The 27,251-nt window shown below is 51.6% G+C and overlaps 1 protein-coding gene across 1 annotated transcript in view; it reads right to left on the bottom strand.

Annotated features, from left to right (window-relative positions):
* Positions 1–27,251, bottom strand: part of LOC144100935 (meteorin-like protein) — a 60,955-nt gene that overhangs the window by 27,754 nt on the left and 5,950 nt on the right. Inside the window, exons 2-3 of the mRNA XM_077633856.1 lie at positions 19,707–19,974; positions 19,180–19,369 (exon numbers count right to left, since the gene is read on the bottom strand). Of these exons, the coding sequence (XP_077489982.1) occupies positions 19,180–19,369; positions 19,707–19,974 (458 nt within the window). The remainder of the gene's footprint in view (positions 1–19,179; positions 19,370–19,706; positions 19,975–27,251) is intronic.

A 27,251-nucleotide genomic window follows, 5' to 3' on the forward strand; every position in this document is an offset into this window, starting at 1 on the left:
GTTATGGCGGCCAAGCAGCAGTCAGTTCCGTGTCGGGGCACAAAACGCGGGAAAAACTTTCCTCAAAAGCCTCTCCCGACCAGGACCAAGGGCTTTTGAAAAACGACGCCCAATTAGTGCGAGGGACGCCACAGGGCAAATGCGGCGGCCATTCTAGGGACGGTCGTTAAAACGGAAACCACACCTTACAGAACTCGCCGCGAGAAGAGGATAGGGCGCTCCTATCTTTACGAGTGTTTAGGGAGGCGCATTTCCTAGCCGGCCGAGCGCTCAAGAATTCTCGGCGTGTCCTTTGTGCGTCTTAGTGCGGGCTTCGAAAGTGATTAGCGGCACTAAAGACGGAAAAACCGCCGACAGGACGGACGCTGCCCTCCTTCCGACCTTCTTTTCATCTTCTGCTGTCCACTGCCAGGCGCCACCTTTGTCCCTGACCGCCTCTCTGGACACTGAGTGCTTTTCGCGAATTAGGGTCGCTGATGATTACGGCTGCGTGTACTATCGCGATCAGTATTATAGTTCAACACGATGACAAGACGGGCGAGTTGGTGATGCATACTTAAGCGAAAATAGCGATAAAGACTCGATTCCACGTAGCTACACGTTAGTTTGCTTAGTTATCTTGTTTGTTTGCGCTCTTTATATTCCTTGCTTCCTGTGAATAAACCTTCAGTTGTGAGTTAGCGCTGGTCCTGTTGTTTTCTTTCCTTGTCTTCGTCTTTTGCGCTATTTTCGCTTAAGTATCTGAGTATTTTCGCTTAAGTATTTTCGCTTAAGGAGCTGAGTACTCGAAGCAATAGTGGGGTTACCCAGTGGTGCTGCAAACTTATGGGAGTTACAAATAACTATAGGTACGCTGAATGTTTGTGCAAATTTGGTGTTCAGTTGGCTCACTTCGGACGCTTTGCAGGTTATATTGAGCGCGATAGTACGTCAGTACAGACAGCTATCATCGTCGCCAGATCCGCGAGTCAGGTCAAGCGGTTTTACACAAGGAGTGGAGCCGTGGTGTGGACCACAAGTGACGTAGATATATTTGCGTGGAGGTTTGACAGACGTGGATGCAGTGTTCGCAAAAGCTATCCATTAAATTCGTGTGCTGTGCGATGTCAGTGCACGTTAAAGATCCCTAGGTGGTCGAAATTATTCCCGAGCCCTCCACTACGGCACCTCTATCTTCCTTTCTTCTTTCACTCCCTCCTTTATCCCTTCCCTTACGGCGCGGTTCAGGTGTACGCCGGTATGTGAGACTTATACTGCGCCATTTCCTTTCCTTCAAAAAAAAAAAACAATCTTCATTTAAATTTTTTTAAAGTTATCGATGACTGCCAAGCAGTCACACGGATGTTGCTCTCCTAAGCTTTAGTTACATATCTGCTTAGGTAAAGATATTCCCCATCAGGTAAAGTTTAACTTAAGGCCTGAGCTTGGGTTATCTCGAAACTTTGCGTCACCGGGAGGAAATTAAATGGAATGCCCAAGTAAGCTCTAAACCTGCATGGCGCTGGAAATGCATGTGCAACGCGCACATTTCTGCTAGCCTATTAAAGAGATATTCCCACAACAAAGTTTTACAACTCAATTGAATGCATTGTTAAAAGCATTTTTTGGTGCGTTAATTTTTTACCCCACTTGTTGTGTAGAGAGATAACCAGGCATCCGGCCAGCCACCCTGTCCTGCCGTCGTCCCATTCCCCTCTTAAGAGTTTTTAGCATTTTTCTAGTTGCGTGATCAGGTGACGCAATCGTTCTCCTGTCTCGACAGCAGCAGCAGACGGCCGGATGAACACACGCGCCACCCCGGAATGACGTCAGCGGTGGTCACGTGTCAGACATGCGCGACAAACCACTGGCGACTAAAGCGGCCGTTGTACTGCACGACCCTCGCGATTCAATTGCGTTATCGTCGCTCTTAAACAAGGGGTCCCGGCCGTGCGCACCCCCTCCCCCCTCCCCTCGCTCCGAGAACAAAGGGATGGGGTCACATGGCGCGCTCAAAGCACTTTGTTTTCAAGCGATTGAGCCCACGCACGAATGGTGGTCACGTGCCGTGTTCACGTGACCTCCCTTTCATACTGCACCCTCTCCGCGAGCAGACGAACAAAACGGCGACACGCGACGGGCCAGCGCTGTCGTCTGCTACGCGGACCGACGCTAGTCGTGTGCTTGTTTTCTTCTCGCCTAATCCCGCGAGAAAACGAGACCGCGACGCCGACGTGACGCGCGCGCGCCGCGTGTCGGTATATATACTTTCGTTTTCTGCTTTGCTGCGGTGCGGCCCCGTCTTGCCGCCAGGCGCCGCCCTCTACGCATCCGGGTCGAGTTTTTCTGCGTTGTTTGTGGGTGTTTCGCATCAACCATGCCCTCCCTCGTCTGCCTGCCTGTCATCGCACCCCCCTCTGCTCATAAAGTCCACCGTCGCTTACGAATAGCCGCTTGCATGCATGGAAGAAGTGAGTCATGAACGCTTTTGATGTCGTCGTCACCGCTCATGGGAACGGTCAACGAAGCGTAGTATGCATACGAGTGGCGCCGCCAAGCAGGGCGTTATAGAGGTGCGCGGAGTTGTTGGGCGGGTTTTACGGGCAGCGTTATGGGCCTGGCGCTCGTAAACCCTTCGGACAGCGTGAGTCATAACTGTCATCGCCGAATACGAAAATGCGGGAATTGGGATGCGACGACGACGCGTTCGTCGGTAGAGCCAGCATTGCAGTGACGGCCTCTTTCGTTCGGCTGCCCTTCCTCTTGTGCGTCGTGACGTGCGCCTAAAGTAATTGTTTACGCTGTTTCTTTGTTTTGTGTTGTGAATGTGTGCCACCTCAACATATACACCCCCCCCCCCCCCCAAAAAAAAAAAAGGCCACGATTGTGATGCGAAACAAGCTTACTATTAGAAAATGAAAACAAGGAAAGCAGTCCAGCGTTTTGTTTTTAGAGCACTGAAAACAACGGTTTCTATGTTTAGATGCGCGCCGCGTGTGGAGACACACTTATGAGCAAACACATAAACCAGGGCTCGGTCGTTCCTTTATTCATCCAAAGGGGACGCGACAATCGGTAAGTTGCAGTGGACTGACCGGCCTGTTTACTTTTCTTTTTCCCCTGGAAGACTGCTCTGAGTGACGAATGGTGCTGCGGAGGTCAAAAAAAAAAGGCAACCTCCTAGGATACGAACAGTCTTCCTTCTTACGCAGTTGTGACAGTCGATGACAAATTTTTTTTATTTCGTGGGACTCAAAAGGTCTGCCTTTCTTCCAGCTTTAAATTTCCTGCCTTGGTCCGATACTGTCTTACATGTACAACAACAATACGAAGAAAAAAGCAGACAGAACCATGCAGCCACAATAGAAAGCGGCCGGTGTGCGGTCTGAGCTGCCTCAAGGACTCAGTGAAGACTGTAAACTTGCCATGCCTCATTAAGCGTCAGCCACTTACTTTAGTGGATGTAACTTCAATTAGGAGCCGCAGCAGGGGACACAAAAGTGAAAGCCGTTTACGGCAAAAACAAAATGGTGCTTAAGGAGTCGTTCAGAACAATGCAGTCGTTTATGAAAAGCACCGGGCGCAGAGAGGACAAAGGGTAAGAGAACAAGAGGGTCGTCAGGCTCTCTTTCGCGAGCCGAACACGATCTAAATTTGCACTCCTCAGTATACAACACTTGTTATTCATGGACCACACGCGTCCTAATAAAGCCCGCATACGAAATCAGCCAACAGCTTTGCAGACAAGGAGCAAATCACACGGAGTTGTTATACCGTCGAACCTCGTTATAACAAAACGGTTTATACCGAAATAATGAATATAACGAAGGAATGACGGTTCACCTTGGAGGCTCGGTCAATGCGGGTTATAACGAAGTTTCGGCTGTAACGAAGTAATCGCCAGGACCCATAAACTTCGTTATAACGAGGTTCAACTGTTATATTACTTGTTTATAGCGAGTGAAAGTGAGTGATGATTTTAAATATGATTTAAAGACACTTGACTACTTTGATTGAATCAGCGATGCGTGAAAGTTCCAGGAGACCGATGCAGATGACGAGCTGCTCTCGTCATCGGCCAAGCAGCAAGACATGGAATGCCGCGCAGAATAACGGGAAACTCGTGCGCACGTATATATGCTCCTTGTGTGCCAAGAAGGAGGATTCGGAAAGCGCGCAGCGCGCCAGCGAAAGATCGCGCTGCAAAAGAGAGGGAGAGAGCGAACAGGTTCTGAACAACCGCTCGCTCAGCCCTCCCTGACTGGCCGTTCAGAGGGACCGGACTCCAACCACCGCCGCGGCCGGCTGCTCTTCAATGATTTCGGTACCCTCATTTCTGCTTGGTTCCTCTTTCCATTGCGAGCAGTTGGCTTGGGTGGCAAGCATCCAGTTTGTTTGGTGATAGACCGGCTCAGGCCCGAAGTTTGGCGCAAGATCTACGGGAGAATAGCACTGCACGCCGTAACGGACACGGTGTAGATACGATCACGGTACGCGGAGACTCTTGTCCTTTTCCGTAGCCAGTGCTCGCGTAGCATGCTACCCTGTAAACCTAAGCTCGTTAATCATACAAGCAGGGAGACCTGCTTTCGAAGTGCGACCGCTGCTTTTCTGACAACTCGTTTTTTTTTTTTTAGCTCTATGACGGCAGTCGACAGAGAGAATGGCGCTCTACCAACGCTGACTAGTATCCGATGATTTATTCCGCGTAAGGCCGTATGTTCGCTCTTGGCAGAATTTATCATCAGCTGGTTGGCGGCCACGGTGGTTGTCGCCGGTACCTCCAGCTGTCAAGTCCCGTTTTGGCGCTGTTTCCCGACAAATGACCTCGCATAAAAAAGGCGCAACTTTGTCACAAGCCTCGTCCCGAGACAGGTCTTCAAGGAATAGCGCATGTGCGCCAGTCCCCATTGAGCAACGAAGAGCCGTGCACGCGCAGGTCTCTCGTAAAAAGTCCGGACTCGGTCGTTCATCTATTCAGCCGCAGTTGGCGCGATAATCTGTAAGCTTCAGCGGCCTGACTGGTCTGCTTGCTCGTTTTTCGGAAGCATATTCTGAAAGACAAACGGTGTTGCGGAAGTCACTTGGAGCAGGGTACGTCGCAACAAAGCTCTTCCTCTCGCTCTGGTGCAAATGAGACTTTGAAACTGGCGAAGCCCGAGGCAGTTAAGACTATAGGCCAAGTCGCAATGATCGCCCTTAAAAGCAGCGGCGTATTGACCAAGAATTTAATAAATGTTTATTGCTACTACTACTAGCGGGATGAACTGCCGCACCACAGCAAAAGTTGACAGGGCTAGCGCCATCGAATTAAAAAGAAAGGAAGAAAATGAAGACGAAAGGAAAAACAAGAACAAACAAACGAAGAAAGACAGAAGAAAGGAACAGAAAAAAGCAAGAAGTATAGGTTGCTCAGGGTGCTGAAAGCGCCACTCCCGCTGACAGCAGTGAGTAGGGAATAAAATGCTAAAAAAAAGCTGAGAAAGTGCAAAGCAGTACCAGGCAGCGAGGCGAGGAATCCCACTACCACAGAGTGAGGGCAAGATTCTTACACGAAGAAAAAGTGGAACGGATATCTTGGGTGGCTCATTTGGTCAAGCGGAAGTGTCGCGTATATGCACAGCATACCAACACCGACCAGCAAACAAACGAAACAAAATGGCGCCGAAAGAAAGATACATTACAGGAGACGAATGACGCAGACGAGAAGACACGCCGCGGTAGGGGGCGCGCGCCTCGTGAGTATGCGCATAGCAGAGATAAGGAAGACGCGGTACGGGGTTGAGGACAGATACGGGCAACGAAGACACCGCCCGACGACAAGATGCCAGACAGACACAAACAGAGCGACAATGCAAACTAGGGGCCGGTAAAAACAACAACAAAAAAAGGAAAGCCCGCCCAAGAGGCGCGCGTCCAAGAGCAGTCGAGGTGAGGCCACGGGGCAGACGAAAACCGAGGAAAGAAAGCAGACGAAACGTCCACAAGCAAGCAGACGACGAACCAACAGGCAGGCAGGCGGGCAAGCAGACGACCAAACCGAACCGTGCTCAGCAGATAGAGGGCGCGCGCAGATAAAAAGAGCGCGAGACAAACGACCCGGTAACAGGCGCACACATGCGAGCCTTGTGTAGAGAGCGAGAAAGATGGCGATAGGTCGGCGAGGGGGGAGGTGTGCATAAGATGCTCCGCACACCGTATATATACACCACCCTGTCGCGTTGAGGCAGCAACGTTCGCGCACCTCCGCCAACGTGCGCGCGGTTGATATCCTCCACAGCCGGCTAGGCCTAGTCCGGAGGCAGGGAGGGAGTGACGGCGAGCCGCCATGACCTCTGACCCCGGCCGGGCCCGGTCCGGTCTTGCGGAGAGGATGCGTGCGTGCGGCCTGCCGCCCCCGCCACTTTTTGCTGCGCTGGCTGACCAGCCGGTCGGCCTCCTCCGAGCAAGGAACGACCTGTTGCACCCTCCTTGAAAGGGCGAGACTCTGGCAGAGAAGGGAGGGGGGGGCACAGCTCTTGCGTGGTGGAAATCTCTCCGAACGCCCACGTCCGCGCCGCGCGAGCGCGTGCGTCACACATGGAGTTATTACACACCCTCCGCCTCACTGAAGAAACCGTGCAGGATTAGGGGGGATCTATGAGGGTTTCGTGTCAAATTCGCGACGCTGCTCGTATGTCAGAGCGGTGGCGCCGACCAGTTTGCGATGCATCATGAAATCTATACGGTCAGTGTAAAGTGTACGGTACGGCAGTACTGTGTACCTCAGTGGTGTCTTAAGCATTGATTGTGTACCTTTCAAGCGTACCTTCTTCGGTCGACACACAGGTGGACATGCAAAGCGGCGACTTTACACGTATAGGACCCCTGATCACCAGCTCGTGCATCACCAGTTTGCAGCTATCACCAGTACTGCACCTTTCTTGGTGAGAAGGCATATATCACTGGGCGCTGTTATTGGAGTTTCAGCAGCGTCGTAAGGTAAATACTCTAACCAAGGTAACCGTAATGTGGTTAACCAAATGTGGCTAGACAAGCATGGTAACGGTATCAATTTCAACGCGTTAACGTAGTGACTGCACGGCTGTCCGGCCGTGCTAAAATCGTAAACCGCGTTTTCGCCACTCGCTGCATGGTACTCGGCCGTTCGCGTATGCTGGCTAGCAGATTGGCCGGTCGTGGGTCTCTACTCGTTCGCTGTTCGCCAGAGGAGGAAGGTGGAAGTGCTACACCCTCTCCCTTTTCGGAGGATCGTATCTCCCCTCTGATACCACACACGCCCCTCGCGTACAGAGATCGGCGTGCTCTGTGGTTTTGTCCGAAGGCTTGCGTAAACTCTTCCCTGCGCCCATGTCTTCGCGATCCCCTGCTGGACCGCCCCTTGCACCTCTCACAGGTGCGTGTCCTTGGACCACGGGGTGAATCGTATCGCGATGGAGGCTTCGCTAATACAGCGCTTGCGTAGAAGAAAGCGGCGCGAGGCCCAGCTAGGCTCCGGGAAAGGCGAAGTCAATGCATCGGCTGATTGCAGCCCGGGCGAACCTCCAAGGTCTCTCCAAAAATCACAAGGCAGCCGCGAGAGGAAGATTCTTCTCCGCAGCCGCGACGAACGATTCTCCCATGGCTACGGCTCAAACTGGCAGCGAATCTCCCCCCCCCTTTTTTTTTGCTTTTTTAAGCTTTGTCATCCCGGCGGGTACAGGCGATCGCTATCGCCAACACTGAAAAGTTCTCTCAGAACTTATAGCTGGTGCGAGCGGAGAAATGTTTACAAGTATCTATACCCTCCACATGCCATATATTCAAATAACTTATATTCAAATAACTGCTTGCGCTGCCACGGTGGCTGAGTGGTTATGACGCTCGGCTGCTGACCCGAAAGACGCGGGTTCGATCCCGGCCGCGGCGGTCGAATTTTGATGGAGACGAAATTCCAGTGGCCCGTGTACTGTGTTATGTCAGTGCACGTTAAAGAACCCCAGGTTGTCGAAATTTCCGGAGCCCTTCACTACGGCGTGCCTCATAGCCTGAGTCGCTTTGGGACGTTATACCCCCATAAACCAATAAACCAAACAAATCAAATAACTGCCTGCTTGGTTACTGGCTTCATTTATCCAGAACACAACGGTATATAACATCGCATCATGATGCTACGCCAGAGCGCGAGATGCAGTACTTGGCAATGAGAGCGGGCGGGGCTCATTAAAAAAATGATCATATAAACTAGCAGACCGTACTATGAAGCTGCTGACGTGCAAGCTTTTCTGACGTTACAGACCAGTGGTTTTCGTGCACGTTAAAGAACCGCCGTTTGTCGAAGCAAATCCGGAACTCTTCTGGTGGTATCCGATGCAGCGTTGGCAGATAAAAACGCATTACTCTCTGAGTGCTAGTGCAGAGATTCACTCTAAAAAACATACTTTTCTTTCCCGACCACACTACTGAGCCAGTGTTCCCGGGTTCGAACCAGGCCCCGGCGGCCGCGTTTCGACGGAGGCGAGACTCAAAAGGCGCCCGTTTGCTGTGCGATGTCAGTGCACGTTAAAGATCCCCGGGTGGTCGAAATTATTCCGGAGCCCTGCACTACGGCACCTCTTTCTTCCTTTCTTCTTTCACTCCTTCCTTTATACCTTCCCTTACGGTGCAGTTCGGTTCTCCACCGAGATATGTGCGACAGTTACTGCGTCATTCATGTATAAAGAAAGGAAAGGAACGCCGACCAAAGGTTGTTGTTAAAACGAAGACGTTTCGGCCTCCATATAGAAGCAGAAACGTCTTCGTTTTAACAACCTTTGGTCGGCGTTCCTTTCCTTTCTTTATACATGAATCTTCTACCCGACCAGACGAGTTTTCGTCAGACATTAGATTTCATCACTGCGTCATTTCCTCTCCTCAAAAACACACAAAAAAAATTCCAACTTTCAAGTATACGCACTGCAATTCGCCTGGATTAGAATGAATAGCAGACATGAATTTGTAAGCATGATCTGTATGTATGGCTTCGTAGGTAGGAGAGCTGGTTATTCCTGTCATCCAGGTAAGGCTGCATGATTGACAAATAGGAAGCACACAATAGGAATTCCTGCAAATTGCGTCAACGTGCAGTTGCTGCAACATGCCATTTTCTTTATTTGTTCATTTGTTTATTACGACGCGTTCACACAACTGTCTTTTACTTGTGTCCGCTTATATTACTTGTCTATTTTATGTGGTCCGTGATTACTGTCTGTTCTCGCGCCCACCCCCTTCCCACCTCGTTAGGTGCCCTTAAGCGCAAATAAACAAATAAATTGATGATGATGAAGGTGCGTTCAGCCAGTCGGCGGGAATACAGTTCCGCAGTAATTGTGTCCAGCGTTTCAAAACTGTTATCTGCAGATTTGTTTTTTTTTTTCAAACTGAACTCAAAGGGATAACGAATCAGATATTTGAGACGTGCGTTTTTATCAGGCAAACACAAACACCCCTTGAAGACAACGCCGGCGGGAAAGCGGATAATATAGTGGGCGAAAGTGCTCTCCGCTCCCACGGTCCCAACCGCATTCCACACTGCTGGCTACCCCGTGAGAGCTAAGCACGCAGATAGCCTTGCAATCTAGCGAGGCGCGTCGTAGAGTCACATGATCCCGAAGCAGCGCGCGCCATCCGAGACACCCTTCGTTTGCTGCCCGCGGGTCCATCTTCCACGCGCGCGTCATCGAAACCCACTGTGGCGCCATCTAAAGGCCGAAAATGAAAAGGCGAAAGTGAATGGCGAACGGCTCAACGCGAGACGTTGCTCTGAAATTCAACCCAGCGTCGATATGTATGGCGCGACGGCAAGGTGACCGCTAGCCAGGCCCTCAGCTGACTCGGCACTCGTGGCATCACGAGGTGCGATCACAAGCAGCAGAAAGAGAGACAGAGAGAGAAAATGGAGAGGTTGCTGCGAGAGTGCCACTTATTTTATACCTCGTCACCCCCTCCCCACTTTGTGCTCGGACAGTCGAAACCGCAGACTGGCGCGCGTCCTCTATTGGACCTTGCTCTGTGCATAGTTACCCGAGAACCCCAGAGAAGCTCCGTATGCCTGGCTCCGCCGTCTGGGCGGAATCAGGAGTCTGTTGTTTTTAGTTATTCGTCCGTCGCAGTGGACAGGTAACTTTGGATGGTTCGGGTTTTGTTTTTAGGGGTTTAATCCTATAAAATGGTGCATAGACAGTACATAGACTTCTTATAGACTCTATTGCCTTCCTATAGATGTTTCTTATTGTCTACTCATAGTCTGTAGACTGTGTATAGAAAAAAGTCAAGTGCATGGCCATTAATATATAGATCTATAGACTGTCTATGTGATTTCTAATGCCACAGACTGTTCTCTATGGTTTAGACATTATAGATAGAAGTCTATGGACAGTCTATAGACTGTCTAAAGAAGTTTTTGTAAGGGTAACGTCTCAAAGCGACTCAGCTGCTATGAGGAACGTCGTAGTGGAGGGCTCTGGACAGCTTTGACAACCTGGGGTTCGTTAACGTGCGCTGACATCGCACAGTACACGGGCCTCTGGAATTTCGCCCCCATCGAAATGCGACCACCGAGGTCGGGATCGAACCCGCGTATTTCGGATCAGCAGCCCATCGCCATAACCACTGAGCCACCGCGGCGGCCCTCGGAAGACGTCTCTTATAAACATCGCTTCGCGTGTTGTTTCAATAACACTCGAGCATCCGGCTGTCGACATAAGCAGGCAGGGGCTTAATTGTCTACATTCTTTCTAGGCTGCCCCGCCATATTTTTTGTCGACATAAGCAAGAGAGCATTTTAAAGGGCATTAATTGTTTGAAGAAAAAAACAATTTTCAATTCAATTTAACAAGTGAAAATAAAGAGAGGAATAGGAGAGAAGAAGAGTGACGCACGGAAAGGAATGAAGAAAGCAGAAAGTACGAAAGGAGGGAAGAAAGAACGAAACATGAAAGTGAGCGAGCGAGAAAACTTTGTCAACAATCAAGGCAAAGGAAAGACTCTTCCTAACAGTCTCGTTACATGAGAAGCTACAAGCCTTAATTTCGTACCAACACAACGCGCATCATTTAGTACGAACAACGACAAGAAAGAAAGAAAGAAAGAAAGAAAGAAAGAAAGAAGGAAAGAAAGAAAGAAAGAAAGAAAACTCGGCCGCGGCACGCGCCTCGTATACGGGTGCCCCAGAACATGCATGAGCATCGCGTGCTCCACAATGCTTTACTACAACACACCATTGCAGCAGCAGCAAAAGGAAGGGAGCAAGGCTGGGTCCTCCAAGCTGCCAGCGGATGCGCAAGTGCCCCGTCACGCTCCGCTGATTCGGCACGGTATCAGCGCACACGCTGCAAGCAGAGCGGAGGAGCGTTCCCATATGCGCCCGCGAGAAATGCCGTTCCTCGGTTATTTTTCGGGCCACTGCCTTCCCAAGGAAGCTCTCGTTGAATGTTGACGACGTGGGCGAACGCTGCGGTTGCATATACAACTGAACCTCGCTATAACGAAACTTTGAAGGGGCCCGGCGATTACTTCGTTGTATCCGTAGCTTCCTTATATCCCGTCTTGACCGAGCTGCCGAGGGGAACCATCATTCCTTCGTTACATCCAATATTTTGTTATAACGAGGTTCAACCGTAACATGGAAGTGCCCAGAAATGAGAGCACTTCCACCTATACGAAACGCAACCACACAGCAGCGGGAAGCAGTGCTGTCGAACCCGACTACTGAGACCCAGCGTCAGTTGGTGACTCGAGTGGAAGCGGTGGCACGAGAAATTGGGGCCCCGGACTAAGGACTCCACCTGCAGCTCCGGCAACGTCATTTATTGGAAAATAATTTTTCTCTCTTTATCTGTATGCATCTAAGACTCCTTGTTTTGATCCGTGGCGCTCCTGTTTACCAAAAACGCCACAAAATGGCGCTGCGATGCAGTTCATTTGAAGCTGACACGGTATACGCAACTTATGTTCCCGACAGGATATCATTGCAAGTCTAGTCACCGCCGCTGCTGTACAAAGGCCTCTTCTACTGTTGAAATTAAAAAAAAAATGTTCTTAAATTGTAGAGGCTACATATCTGTACCATATTTGGTTAAATTGCGTGCGTCATCTTCATGCGCCCGAAGCCGTACCGTAACCTGATCATCGGTAACACGCGCCGGTTTCCGCGACTATATCGGCGACCTGCTATACACAGGCCCCCGTACGCTAGCGTCGGGCACATTGAAGCGCGACGCCTCAGGCACGAAGGAATGTCCAGCGGACGCGCTGAGCCACAGTACCACCAACGGAGATCGTAGACTGATGGTCGCATAGCTGCCAGCGGAGGGACCTTGCCGCCGGCTGTTTACGCTATGTGCAGGCGACCCAGCAAAGGAGGGCCCCCCCCGGTCGACAACCGATCGAGATAGGAGGAGACTGCGTCGGCAAGGAAATTTCCTCCGCTGCCGCTTCCAGGATGGACCGGCGCGCGGGAACTTGGCTCAGCATCGCCCGTGGCACGCAAATGTTTCCATGTAGAAGACACCGTGGGAGCAGAACCAGCGACAAGGACAAGCACTGCAGAGAGTTTGCAGAACGGTAAGAGGCGCCTGAAAGCGGCCGCCAAAACTGCCGATCGCCCGGAACAATGTTCGTATATATTCCTGCATAATCCCTGTATGTTCCTGTCCCGACCGCGGCGGCTGCGTTTTTATGGAGGAAAAAAAAAACGCTAAGGCGCCCGTGTGCTGTGCGATGTCAGTGCACGTTAAAGATCCCCAGGTGGTCGAAATTCTTCCGGAGCCCTCCACTACGGCACCTCTTCTTCCTTTCTTCTTTCACTCCCTCCTTTATCCCTTCCCTTACGGCGCGGTTCAGGTGTCCAGCGATATATGAGACAGATACTGCGCCATTTCCTTTCCCCAGAAAACCAATTCCTGTGCACATTACTGGACTGCTCATGTACATGGAGCGAGCACACAGAGGAACTTCACGAATACACTGTTCCTATACAGGTAACGAGCATGCACGGAACACTAGTTCCTGCTAGAGCATTTACAGGAACGCTAGTACGCGGTATACAGATGGCTCGCACCAACGTCAAAGCGACCGCCATATTGGTTACTATAGGATCACGGTGGAAGTCAACGCGCGCTCCTAATCCACTTGTCCCCGCCTGTTCCGTTGTGCCCTCTGGATCTTAAACGTGGTCCACCACCTTAATGCCGGCTGTGACATGCAAGCCATCTACAGAAACAGAACACAGCGCGCTCAAAGATGGCGCCACAAATACATCGCACTAGGCAGCAACTGCGCACTACGCTTCTGTGGGCTGCCGCCCGTGAAATTCTTCGCATTGGCCGAAGTTATCGTCTTTTTGGAATCCTCTCGACACGCCAGCCAACGGAACTCTTGTTTCGCGTAGTTCGCGGCAGACGGCGTCACTGTCAGACCAAGACGGCGGACCACAATGGTTCTAGGGACCACACCTGTAGCGCCGCTCAACCAATATCGTTCGAATGTCCCTCAATTGGCGTATCTCAGTGACCTGAAAGCTACAGAATCGTGGTTTAGTTCTACTCGGCACTATCCACAGTGTTTTAGAGCTTTTTTCCCCACACCTAACTTACCCTATATCGCCATGAAATCTCGATCCACCGACGAACGAAGCTCCGCGCTCTAAACGGTGCCGCTCACACCAGCCGCTCACCCAGAAAACTATAAACCCGGCGCTTAGTTTCACGCTTGGGTTGACTAACCAAGCGAGGCTCACACATCTACAAGCACAAAGTGTACCGAAAAGAGACACGAACCCCGCGGCAAGCGCCGGCCAAGCGTGAAAATTGCTTCTTTCGACCATACTACAACACCTTTCGGTGCCTGCAACAAACCCTCCTTCTTCCTCTCGGAGCTTTCTTTATACACCGACGGGCGCATTAAAGGTCACACCGATTGCGGCGGCATTCTTATTCACCCAGCCTAACCCCCCTCCTTCACGGCGTACAACCTCAAAGAGCGACGCGCCCCTCCGCGAAGCCTTCTTATACACGCATGGTGTAACCGCGGGACATCGGGAGTGCGGCAGGCCTCAGCGAAAAGCATTAGAAACAAGAAAGTAATGGCAACACTCCAAGGCACGCCGGCCCTAAAGCGCAGCGGATTGACGACGGACGACCAGTAAAGCCTGCTCCGCAGGCTCCGCCGACGCCGCAACAGCAAATCCCCCCTCCCCACCGGCGCCTCCAACCCTCCAAACCACTTCCACCTCCAAATCTGGGGCCCGCCGACGACCGACCAAGCGGCAAACCGGTTGGTTTCTCCGGGCGCTGAGCGATCAACCGCAAGCGAACGAAGAGGTGAAGCCAAGGCTGCGCCGAAGGAGCCAAGCCGAGACAAGACCGGCCGCGGTCTCTGCGGAAGAAGCACGCGCCACTTTTGTCGTTGTTGTTCGTTTTTGGTTGCGTAAGCGCCCCGGCGGGACCAAAGACGACGATTCGCAGAGCCGGTGATCGACGAGTGTACGTACGCGCAGTGCTTCGCCGTCTATCGGGGTCAAGGCACTCCGCTCTTTCTGACGGAGAAGATGTGCAAAGGCCTTCGGTTCTGTGCGCGGTTCAGCAGTGAGGAAATCGTCGAATCCGGAGGCTCTGAATTGCTCAATTTAACCCCTAATCGTAAACAACTTGGGGAATGAAAAATGTCAGTCTGTCGTCGAGACCACGTACAGTCCCGAGCAATACTAAAGGGAACAGTTCATTCAACAGCAGGCAACCAGCAATTACGCCTAAGGTGAAATGAGTAACGAGCCCTGGCTTCATTTTTCTTTGTACCAAGTCATTGAATGAGCACAGGCCTTTTGGCGAACTGGTGCATTGCAATCACGTACAAGCGCAAAAAAAAAAAAACAGGGACAAAGAAGGACTGGCCAACACAAGCGCTCGTGTTGTCCAGTCCTTCTTTGTCCCTGTTTTCTGCGCTTGTACATGATTTCATTGAATGAGGACCGATAATCTCGGCAATACTGTTTCTGAGTAGTTGCTGAAGAAAAAATTCGCTCTTCAGTGTTCCTACAGCTCCTGCTTGGTATTTTAGCGGAAGCCCATTCTATCATCAAAGTGAATGTTTTCGAGTTAAGTTTGTCAGGCTGGCGAACCCTGCAATCAAATGGTCCCTGACGCAAGGACTGCGACATTCACCACCATCATCAGCCCAACTATGTCCACAACAGGGCAAGCACCTACTGCACTGATCTCCAGTTAACCCAGTGATGTCCTATTATGATATTACCGAAAATTTCCTCAGTTAGACCCTAAATTTCCTCCTTCAAGCCCTTTTCCCTGCAACACCTTGAAAACTCGGTCAGTCTAAAATAAAACTCCCTGAAACTCTGTAATAATAATAATAATTGGTTTTTGGGGGAAAGGAAATGGCGCAGTATCTGTCTCATATATCTTTGGACAACTGAACCGCGCCGTAAGGGAAGGGTAAAGGAGGGAGTAAAAGAAGAAAGGAAGAGAGAGGTGCCGTAGTGGAGGGCTCCGGAATAATTTCGACCACCTGGGGATCTTTAACGTGCACTGACATCGCACAGCACACGGGCGCCTTAGCGTTTTTCCTCCATAAAAACGCAGCCGCCGCGGTCGGGTTCGAACCCGGGAACTCCTGATCAGTAGTCGAGCGCCCTAACCACTGAGCCACCACGGCGGGGGATTTCCCATTATGATATTACTGAAAATTTCCTCAGTTAGATCCTAAATCCTCTACTTCAAGCCGTTCTCCCCGCAACAGCTTGAAAACTCGGTCAGTTTAAAATAAAACTCCCTGAAACGCCATAAAAAATTCCCTTTTCACGAAATTTCACGTATTAAATTCTCTGCAGAAGGAGAAATTCCCACCTAACTTTCACCACCTAGCTACTACGTTTGCCTGCCCTTGGGAGTCCACTCCGTTAGCCCAAGCGACCATCAGTTAAATTCCCTTCGCGTTGCAGTTCCCGCTGAAATCCACTGCATTTTCTTTATTTCTGCTAGGATACCAGTAACTGGAGTTTGCTCTCTAAGGACTTACCCACTAATTAGCTCTTAAACGTTGTCATTGAATGATTTTTCAAGACCTTAATTGACTACAGTCGTTTCTCGCACTTATGAGCCCAGGTCCCTCTGGTGCACAGTCGATGTCAAAAGTATCTGACTGACCCCCCCCCCCCCCCCCTTCCCCCTCCATATTCCGAACACATTTTCAACGTCCCACGGCGCAAAATGGGCGCCATAAACACGCAAAAACCAATACAATTCCAAACGTAAAACCCATCCTGGTGAAGTTTGGGATCACCTCAACAGACTATATACAACTTCACTTTCGCGAAGGCTTTACGGCTGTAATCGTCCACAAGATGGCGCTGATGCTTTAAGATTCACACAGTTCTAGAACGAAGCTCTCACTAGCTGGACTTGACGCTCTGCTGACTCCACCGTTTATCTCACTTGCATAGTGACGGGACCACTGGCGAAGCTGGCCAGGAGATCCCAAGTTCGAGTGACAGCAGTGGACCCACGACAACATGAGTCGCTATTATCCGCAGCGTTCATGACATTACAGTGCCGAGACAGCCTGCAATATGATGGCCCGAACATGACTGGCATAGGACCCCCTTCCAGTCAATGGCATCGGCCTATTCTCATGACACTGTTAGCGTGACAATGCTGGGAGTGACAGATGAAAGAGGACAGTCTTCCCCATCCATGGTCGGGGATAGTCATTTCCCTGCATCGCCAGGCTAGCAGGTGCATGAGGATAGGCCGACGCCATCGGCTGGAAGGAGGTTCTTTGCAGTGGAACAGGCGCTTCGTTGTTGAATTGTTCCCCACTGTAGACAAGGCTTGGATAAAAATTCCGTCTCGTTAGCATTGGACCTTCAAAACGAGAAATACAGTCACTGGTCGAACTGCACATCGGCGGAGCCTGCCACCGTTTTTTTACTGATGATGATGATGATGAATTTTTATGGCGCTAGGGCATTTACATGTGGCCAAAGAGCGCTATATGTCACAAGGCATTTTTGTCTATTCGAGGTGGGGTCAAAGACCCATTTCCCAAACATTTGACCCCAACAAAGCTAATCACCAGGCCAGGGGAAAACTTGTACCCATTGTCTCCTCGGTGTGAACCAGCGGTACTGGGGATCGAACCCCGCACCTCCCCGATGCGAGGCGGATGCTCAACCACTTCGCACCGCTGCGGTTCACTATCTTTTTTTTTGTTTTCAACAACACAACTACCGCGACCAACGGATGAATATCGATGTCACGAAGAAACGGCCAGGAACCACAACAAAATGGCAGAGGCAACAAAAAAAAAAAAACTGACGCTTATAGTAGGCGCGCCGTCGCTTCGCGGGATCCACACCCGAGTCAAGATGAACGAGGCAGTAAGCACACGCTTCAATGGTCGCGCGCGCGGGTATAAGGTGGTGCGCGGGGCAAATCCCAACCGGCCCACCAAACGCACCGTCCCGTCGGGCCGCAGCAAGAAGACCAGTCGGGTTGCCGCCGCCCTCTCCACCAACCACCGCCGCGCCCCCACAAAAACACAGCTGACCCCCAACGCCGCCGCACCGAGCAGAAAGAAGGGGGGGGGGGCTCCTAAAAAACTCGCATCAGCAACGCCGCCGCCGACTTGAACGACGACCGACGCCCTTGCAGACGCCGCCACCTCCGTGGCCTTTCTTCGTCTCCCTTCTTTTCCGCCGCAGTTGTTTGGCTGCTTCGCGCATGTTATGGGATGCGGACGCTTATGCGATCCTCCACACCAGCCTGGCCGGGCCACGCGCGCCGAAGAAGCAAATCCCTCCCGCCGCCGCCGACCCCAGCACCGCACCACCGAGCAACCACCTCGCTCATCCACGCAGCTTTTCCCCCGTCGCTGTGCGGTGGGGATGGCGGAGATCGGGCCTCGCTGCTCGGGCTGAGCCTAGCCTCCCCCGCCCGTCAAGCCTGCCCCAATCTCCGAAAGCCGTCGTAAGAAGGAGCGAAGAATGAAGCAAGCGTACCAAAAAGAAAGAATAAAGAAATACACCGCAGACGACGGTGCTCTGCACGTGCTCGCCAGAAGAAAAGGTAGGCGACGAACGGAACAAAAAGCAAGATAAACTTGCAGCGCGTGCCCTCCAACAGACGTCGCCCCATTCTTTTCTTTTTTGTTAGCTACGCCCGCCCCAAACAGAGACAGACCTCCCTTTCACAGCTAGGACTAACGTGGCGCCCAGCACCGCCGTCGCAAGTCAGTCGCTGCGCGCGCCCTCTGGCCACACACGCGCACGCGGTTCTTTTCATTTTCTTCGCCTGGTGCACTCAGCTGACGTCTTTGTCTGCTTATGGCTCTTCTTTTTCCTCCTCTCCCCTCTTCATCATCTTCCTGGTGGTCCGGCATTCAGCCGCGCACGTACGCTCACCTAGGAGAACTAGGAGCAGCCGCAGCGTTGACAGCCTTTCGCGCGGCGTCAACCAAACGATGAAAAGAATGATGGAAGGCGCACAGTGGGAAGAAAGGATAATTTTTGTCGTTTGAAAAGACATGAACTGGCAGTGAGCGGGAGGAGACATTGAAAAGGCAACGCATCTGCTAGGTACGTCCATAGGGCCCTTGGGGGTTGCATTGCGTCCAGGTTGTAGGAGGCGAAGTACTCGCGATAAAGACATGGAGTCACAATATTCGTACAGATAAATTCCTTACCACCACCACTTCACATCTGGCTGTATGACTCCTCGGCTGAAGCGTAACCAATAGGTTCTGAGATCTCTTAAACTAAGCGACAGCTGCAAAACTCCCCAGAGAAAACAGGTTGCGAAATTCTGCCCGCTGTTTGATGCAAACCCCCCGCCCCCCCCTGACACACGAAAACCAGAAAACTCTTCCCCATTGCCTCGGTTATCGTGGCCTGGACACCCTTGCCTCACCACTCATCCCCTGCACGAGATCTACAGCGCATGCCACTATTGCCAGCTCATGACCGACGCAGGGACGAGGAAGTCCCACGACACAGCAAAGTGGCTCCTAGAAAGCCCGCTGTGAAAGTGGGCTTGGCACTGGCCGTGGGAAGCGCCCGCGACGCCATCCAACGCAGAGGCTAATTGAACGCGAAAGGAAGACGTACTACACACGCAGGCAATATAAACAGCCAGAAAAAGGGAAAACCAAACGGACAAAAACAAGACTCACCGGCCAGGTCGTCGTCGAGGTCCCGCTGCGACATGACGGGCGTGAGGTGGTACCAGAGGCGGAAGGTGTCCCTGCTCAGCAGGTGGTTGGCTTCGGGCGTGGCCTCGAGGAACAGTGCCACTTGACCCCCGTACGATGTGAAGCACCGACGCACCTCGCCGTCTTCGCTGACTCCCCGAGACTGGCCCTGCTGCAAGGTCACAAGACACATCTTCTCAGGCAACGCCTTGTTGATATCATTGTTGCTAACCTCAGGGTCCTATGGCACATGCACACGGAAGAGGATCAGTCAGGGTTTGGTGTATAGCACCAGAGAAATATGCGGAAAACTTGATAAGGCGGATGTGTAAAGGCCACCGGCGTTGTGCAGTACTGCCTTCTACAGTCGGATACAAGTCAAGAAAAAAGCGGCCTTTCCCCGCCAAAGGATCCCATTGGAGCCAGTGGCGTCGGCCGATTTTCATGAACCTGCTAGCGTGACAGTACAGACAATGCAGGGCGGCGCTGCATGTGCTAGCTGTGCTCACCTTGAAGATGGGGATGAGCCTCCGGTGGCCCTCCAAGTGGACGGCGGCCCCGGTCGAGTTGGCGTCGATCTTGACGCACGCCCGGAAGTCGCGCGGAGAGCCACCGCTTCCGGTTCCGCCCAGCCGCAGCAGCACGCGCAGAGCTCCCCGAGGGTACTTCCACGTGACCCGGCCCTGGTCACAGCGCAAGTACACGGGCACTACGGAGCGAGACTTGAGCCACCGCTGCGAGGATGAAGACCGCGACGTGTCCGAAGACCGCAGGCCGCTGCGAATGACGGAAGAGAGGCCACTGTTAAAGGGATATGCCGACGCTGTCGTTTGATCACAACATACATTATGCATATATAATATACAATTGCTTTTTTTGGGGGAAAGAAAATGGCGCAGTATGTCTCATATATCGTTGGACACCTGAACTGCGCCGTAAGGGAAGGGATAAAGGAGGGAGTGAAAGAAGAAAGGAAGAGGGGCCGTAGTGGAGGGCTCCGGAATAATTTCGACCACCTGGGGATCTTTAACGTGGACTGATATCGCACAGCACACGGGCGCCTTAGCGTTTTTCCTCCATAAAAACGCTAAGGCGCCCGTGTGCTCTGCGATGTCAGTGCACGTTAAAGATCCCCAGCTGAAGGTCTTTTCGCATACGTTTACAGTACTACGGCTTTATCAGAGAGAGAGTAAAACACTTATTCAGAGACCCCAGGTACTGGGATACATTTGTCAGGGACGTCTTCACGATTTGAAAACGTCCTCATCGCAGTGGAAGCAGGTGAGGTTAAGTTGCATAAGTGTCAACCGAGAGCATATTTAGCTAGTAGCTGGACTATTCAGTGCACCCATCTATGGCTAAACAATCAATAAAGACAGAGCTCCATAAGAACCAGTGGCGGATCTACGGGGAGAAGGACCCTAAGCAAGAAATTTTACACAAGAAAACCGGGCTAAACACCTACTTTAAATACGAAAGCACTACTCCAGACGTACCAACCCCGAACAAGAACCCTATACTGGTTTGCGTGAAGCATCGGAGTAACTCGTGATGCGTGGAGCATCAGGAGTAACTCGACGTATAAGACGTACTTCACTGCGTTCAACATCTCTTAACCGGGGTTACGGTGTGTGATCAGATGTGCGTTCAGGCGGTGCCCAAAGTACAGACAGGTTCCCACAGCAGTACTAAGCAGTTCTACGTTAAGAGTCACAACTTCGTGCTGGCCCTGCCAGAGGGCGCGGCTCCACCAGTCGAACAGAAGCAAGACGCCCCGACGACGACTCATTTGCATTTTGTCACTCTCGCAATGAGCACGCCCTCGTTAAGCAATGCATGCATAACGTAGATGTCCTGCGCGTACGTGGGTGTGTTACTCAAGCCCGCGCCTTCGACGGCCGAGAGATAAAACACGAAAAGGCTGACGACTCGGCGTTCTCCCTTTCTAAGAAAGCCGTCGCGTGTTTTTGCTTTCAACTCTTTTTTTCCTTAGGCGCTACGGCTAGCAACGCCTTCGAAACGTTGATATGGCGCGTCGCTGTGCTTTCGTAATTAGAAGCAAGCAGACGCCCTTGGGAAGGATATGAAGAAAAGGGGGTGGGGGCAGGAGTCCAACAAACACCGTTAGCGCTGAGCCCTCAATATAAAGAGAAACGGCCTTGCTGAGGAGTTTAACACGTCCGTTCGCTGGCGACTTCTCATCCGAAGTGCACGGCCAATGTAATACGTAAAGCGAGCCAATCAGGAAAGCCAAGGCCGACCGGAACCCAACGTAACGTCCGGAACCAGCGTCAAGCTAGGAATAGAGGCAGCAGTGCTGCTGCGCCTTTGTTGCATTGCCACAGCCGACGCCCTGGGAGTGTGCCAGCAGACGTCGCCGTCATGCCGTTACCGGAAGCAATTGAAAGGCGAGCGAAGACGTCGCCAAGACAAGACAGGCCGCCACGCGAGACCGCTAATTGAGCACCCCCGGTGAGGGAGAGAGGACGCGTGCGGGCGACACCAAGTTTGTCCGCAGCACGCGTCTGCAAAAAAGAAAAATAATCATAACGTCGAGCGGACCTCTACAAGACCCGCCAGCCAGCGGAACGGGTTTTTTTCTTTGCCCAATTCATCCTTCGACCCTCACCCGGCCGCCAGCCACCCTTCGTAGTGCTAGGCCTAATTGGCGTCGTCGAGGCATCAAAGATGGCGGCGCCCCGCCGCGCGCGCGCGCGCCACGCGCAACGCTGATTGGCCCACCGTTGTTACGAACTGCGGCGTCGTCTGCTTGTCGCCCCGTCGGTCGGTCGTCGTCTGCGAGCGAACGCGCTTGTAGCAGACGACGCCGCCGCCGTCTCCGGCGCTCTGCGGACGCGCTGTCGATGCAGGGACCGGTTCCTTCGCCCAAATGTCTCTTAGTTGCTTCTTTTTCTTCCTTGCTGCTTTCGCGGTTGTGTCAGCCCTTTTAATGGCGGTCTAGTCGCGGGAAGGGACCCCTGTGACGGGCTGTTTGTTTCCTTTTGCCGCCATCTCTTGTCTCGAAGAAAGCCGCGTGACGGCATCGCGTTGGTCGCGTGTCTCGGATCGCTTTCTAACCCCCTTCCCCCCCCCCCCCGCCTTTCTACTGGCCCCTCATCCGCCTTGATCGAGGCCAGACTGAAATACGTGTCCCGAAAGAGAAAGTGTGCTTTTACTGACGTCAGCCTGTCCACCTGCCGACTATTAGTGTCAACGGCGCGCAGAAGACGGCGCTGCAGGCGGTAGTACAGACGGCGAACCGCGGCGACTCACTTTTCCGGCCTAGTAGCAGGTGACGCCGACTGAAATCGTGCGAGGGTGAACCCAGAAACAAAAGTGGACTCACCGCAGAGTTGCAATTGCCTGTCATCGACCTGTCTCTCAGTGTACATATCATAAGGGAGGAGTAACCGGCCACAAGGAAAATGGCGTCGGCCGGAGAGGCAAGCGCGAAAGGAATAGAAATAAAGATCACGGCCGGAAAGGAAAGGCGGTACAAAGTGAAACGAACAGCTGCGTCATGCTGCACTTCGCAAAGCTTAACAACAAACAATAACAGATTCCACGTGCATACAGTCAACCATGCAGAAATCTTTGTAGACATGTTTCAGTCTGCTCTCATAGAGAATCTTGCGCCACAATATGCACGCAATTTGCGAAATAAGCCTTGTTGAACAGTCCTAGCTGTGCGATCGCAGCAGACACCCAGCTAGTCCGGTATAGATCTATAGTATACGCTATAGTCGGATACAACTCAAGAATGAAGCGGCTTTTCCCCCGTCAAAGGACTCCCTTCCAGCCAATGGCGACGGCCAATTCTTATGAGCTTGCTAGCGTGACAATGCAGGCAGTGGTAGATGAAAGGGGACAGTCCCTTCTCTCTATGGTTGGGGATAGACTCCTCTCTCCATTGTGCCGCCGCTCCCTGCATTGTCACGCTGGCAGGGTCTTGAGAATCGGCCGACGCCATTGGCTGGAAGAGGGGTCCTTTGACGGGGAAAAGCCGCTGCTTTCCTGAGTTGTATCTGACTGCAGTCTCTGCTGCGCCAAACAAATCTCTATACACACGAACCCCGACGAGTTCTGTATAGTGCCACATGTTCCAGGGCCTCGTTAAAAAGCGTATACTAAAGCAACAACTGCCTCAGGCTGTTTTAAACGAAGAGTGAGTTTCATGCAGCGCCTTTCTTGTCGCCGAAGAACTTACTCGGCCGCCTGTCACTGTGCACACACACTTTCTCCTAAGGCCTCGGTGCCGGAAGTCTCGTATCTGCGTCCGCCTTGTCAGCTTCTCAGACGGGCGTTATCGGCGCTGATTTCGAAGGGCAGAGAGCAGCTTGAAGAGTGCAAAACATGGGAGTTGAGGCTCCCTGCAAGGCATGTGGCGTACCAAGGCGTACACTACACGTGCCTCCTCTGTGATTGCAGTCTACAGTTGCGCAGCTTCTGTCGTCTGTTTGTCAGTATTCATGCATCGAAATAGTATTATGCTGCGGCCACGAACTTCTTCCATCAATCTCCTCGGGAAACAAACTTCGTCTGCTCTTTTTATCGTAGCGAAAGAGCAGGTGTTTCATTGACGACAACGGTAGGCGATATTGCGCAACAACTGATGCAAGGTCTCAGTTTCGCGAAGCGGCGAAGCCATCTCGTCGTCAGTCGCAGCGCGTGTTGTCAAGGCTTTCCACCACAAAGAGGAACAGAATTAGAATGCTACCAAACCTGGTCCCCCCATCTCGTAAAAAAATTATTTTCACAATTCCTTTCTTTCGCTTTCTTGGCACTGATCAGCACCGATACTGCGGCCGGCGAAAGACATTACTCGTTTAGCTTCCAGTCATGGCGTCACAAGTCGCACCTTCCAATCGCAAAAAGGCAGAAGATTCCTTATCAAGTACGGACCCTGGCTTTCTAGTCATTGCATCTATTCTTTTTAGTTCTTTTTATTGCCCGGTCTGCTCTTTGTAGCTATGGTACATCGACAAAGGCATTGCTTGGACTTGTTCAGTACCGTGACCGTTTTGTGCACCGGAAACCGTCTAGATCAAAATACACGAAACAGGCGGCGCGAATGAGGTCAAGTCCCCTGCATGGAAGCGTCACGCGTCCATGAAAAGTCGAGTTTAGGTCAAAATAATCTGAATGACGGCGACTGAGATCAGCAGCTGCTGCTGCTTCCATAACAGACTGGACCGACTGATTGCAAGCGTGCAGGCTTTTAGAAGAGGCAAGCACTTTTCTTTTCTTGAACATAGCGGACGGGCCTTCCCCTAGTACTGTTATTATTACTCATCCCAGTTCAGAACGAGCTTGCACCTGGAAGGTCGCCTCAGAAGTCTTCTAAGGGGACCGTGCTTCGGCGGTGAGCTTTATAATTACCGGCGTCACGCGAGGTAACAACAAATTGTTGCATGCATGACAGCTCACCCCACCCCCCTCCCCCTTTTCAAAGGACGCATCTGTTTTCGTTTTGTATAGGCCCCAGCTTTCTCTTCAAGAAAAAATAAAGTCTCCTTCTTCACTCAAGCGGGCAGGATTAGAGAGTTGTTTCACCGTGACATGTTCCCGCATGTCGCAGTGGTAGCTTGCTCTCCAGCGGTGCGATGCCTGGAGAGATGAGAGAACGGCCTCAGAGGTTGCCTTCACCTTCGTGTAGCAGACGACAAGTCGGGTTCATACAGGTAGAACGAAAAAGGAAAGCAGGGTTGATGCGATATATATATATATATATATATATATATATATATATATATATATATATATATATATATATATATATATATATATATATATATATGTAGCGTGTACAGCGGGGAAGAGATTATTATAAATACGCTCTCTAAATGACAGTACAAGCGGGATATATACGGGCTCTAGAGGCAGCGCAAGCAAATCGCCCGACGAATGACCCGAGCCACTGGAGCGGCTATAGTCTTATTTGAGTAGAGCTCCAACAACGCGTGACGCCAGTCTAAGGGGAAAACAGAGCACCGGAGGTGTATTTACATAATGAGCCCCTTTCTGGAAGCGCAACCATCATTGTCCTCCTGCTCGGTCGCCTTTCGTTTATCCATGCTTCGTATTACCTCTGCCCAACTGCTTGTTTCGGATCCGTATAGCGTGTCGTCTGCTTTCGTAGGTAGCAGCAGCGCGATCGTCTGCAACGCGGGCCGGCAGCCGCCATTAGTAGGCAAACGGGATGTTGCTATTTAGCGAGGAGGATGAAGCCGTGGTGCGTAGTTTCGTGCGTCCTGCTTCCCCGATGGCTTTGCCCCCCCTCTCCGTTCGTCCTGTCTCCGCTACAGGAACGTATACACGCATCCAATGTCTGCGTGCGAGTATATTATGTAACGCAGCCAGATCGCGTGACGGTCGAGGCGTGTGCCGGGTGTGGGGCTAGACGCGATCGGTTTGTAGTGTAGTCGTGTATGTATATAATGCATACACTACGCATACAACTCAACAACGACGACACCAGAGAAGGCGCCAGACAGGAAATGCCAGGGGAAACTTTGGTAACCGCGCGATGCAGCTGCAGGCGTCGCGGGCGGGTCGAATTCTTTCTCGCTTTGCTGGCGCCTGGCTAGCGTAAACCCAACAGCAACAAGGTCGCGAAAAAAAGTAAAAACAAAGTAAACAAGCGAAAGTGGCGCCAGCGGCGTTTCGCCGTCAGCGCAGACGACTTGGGTGGGCGATACTCGGGCGATTTGTCACGGGTGTGTTTCTTGTGCCATCTTGTGTGTTTCACGCCATGAACACGTACCAACACACATACGCGCAGCAACGAAATAAAGAAAAGTTGTGCCATCTGAAAAACGCCGGTGCTTCCACATTGTGTGAAATCAGGTGGAACCCTTCCACCCCTCCCCCTCTCTTTTTTTTGTTTTTGTAGATTTTAAGCGAAAGAACTCCTGTTGCAAAGCCGCCGCGGCGGCTCAGTGGTTATAGTGCTCGGCTGCTGGCCCGAAAGACGCGGGTTCGATCCCGGCGAAATTCTAGAGGCCCGTGTACTGTGCGATGTCAGTGCACGTTAAAGAACCCCAGGTGGTCGAAATTCCCGGAGCCCTTCACTACGGCGTCTCTCATAGCCTGAGTCGCTTTGGGACGTTAAACCCCCATAAACCAAACTTCTGTCGCAAAGGAAGTGTTTGAGCGAAACTGGTCGCGCCTGGGCTGTAGAGTTGATTTTTGCAATGATTTCGAGCCTGCGCATGCAGTGGATGAATAGCTGATCGAAAGATTCAGTCATATAGAGTATCCATAAGTAACGTGTGAACTTCTGTACCGATCCTTTAAAATAATGAGTATTCCATTTTTTATTACATTTATGGGGTTTTATAACGTTCTTGAACCGCAAATTGTGCTGCGACACAACGTTTCAAAGTGCGGCTACCTCTCCTGATATATTTCGTATAGTTTTCGGGCAGACTAATTCGCTTCCTGATAGTAACAAAGAGAATATGATTACAAAGTTCGATTTTGGTGGCCGATGCAGCGTCCAGTTACACTCTTGAACAGCTGGCCTGCCTTCACGTAGGCGACGCGCCAATCTGTGGACGCGCACAATATTGTTCACTTAAACTACCTTTTTAAGTCCATTTTCAAAAGAGATCGACAGCGGATTTAAGTGCTTAAGCGGGATGTTTTCCGCGCGCGCGCGCGCACACACACACACACACACACACACACACACACACACACACACACACACACACACACACACACACACACACACACACACACACACACACACACACACACACACACACACACACACACACACACACACACACACACACACACACACACACACACACACACACACACACACACACACACAGAAAACGACATTGGTAAAGATTCTTTGCAAACAAGGAACTATTAAAAAAATGCAATGTGCAAATAGGTCAACCAATCCCCTTTCCTGTGAAATATGCCGCCAAAAGACATATCTAAATAACCACCCCTCCAAGACGTGCCCATAAATCCGTCCCTGGTGCATATTTCGCGCGGCTTGCATAGTTTTAGAAACTTTGCTTTGGTTTGGTTTATGG

This window comes from Amblyomma americanum, chromosome 8 (genome assembly GCF_052857255.1).
Source record: "Amblyomma americanum isolate KBUSLIRL-KWMA chromosome 8, ASM5285725v1, whole genome shotgun sequence".
Classification (NCBI taxonomy): domain Eukaryota; kingdom Metazoa; phylum Arthropoda; class Arachnida; order Ixodida; family Ixodidae; genus Amblyomma; species Amblyomma americanum.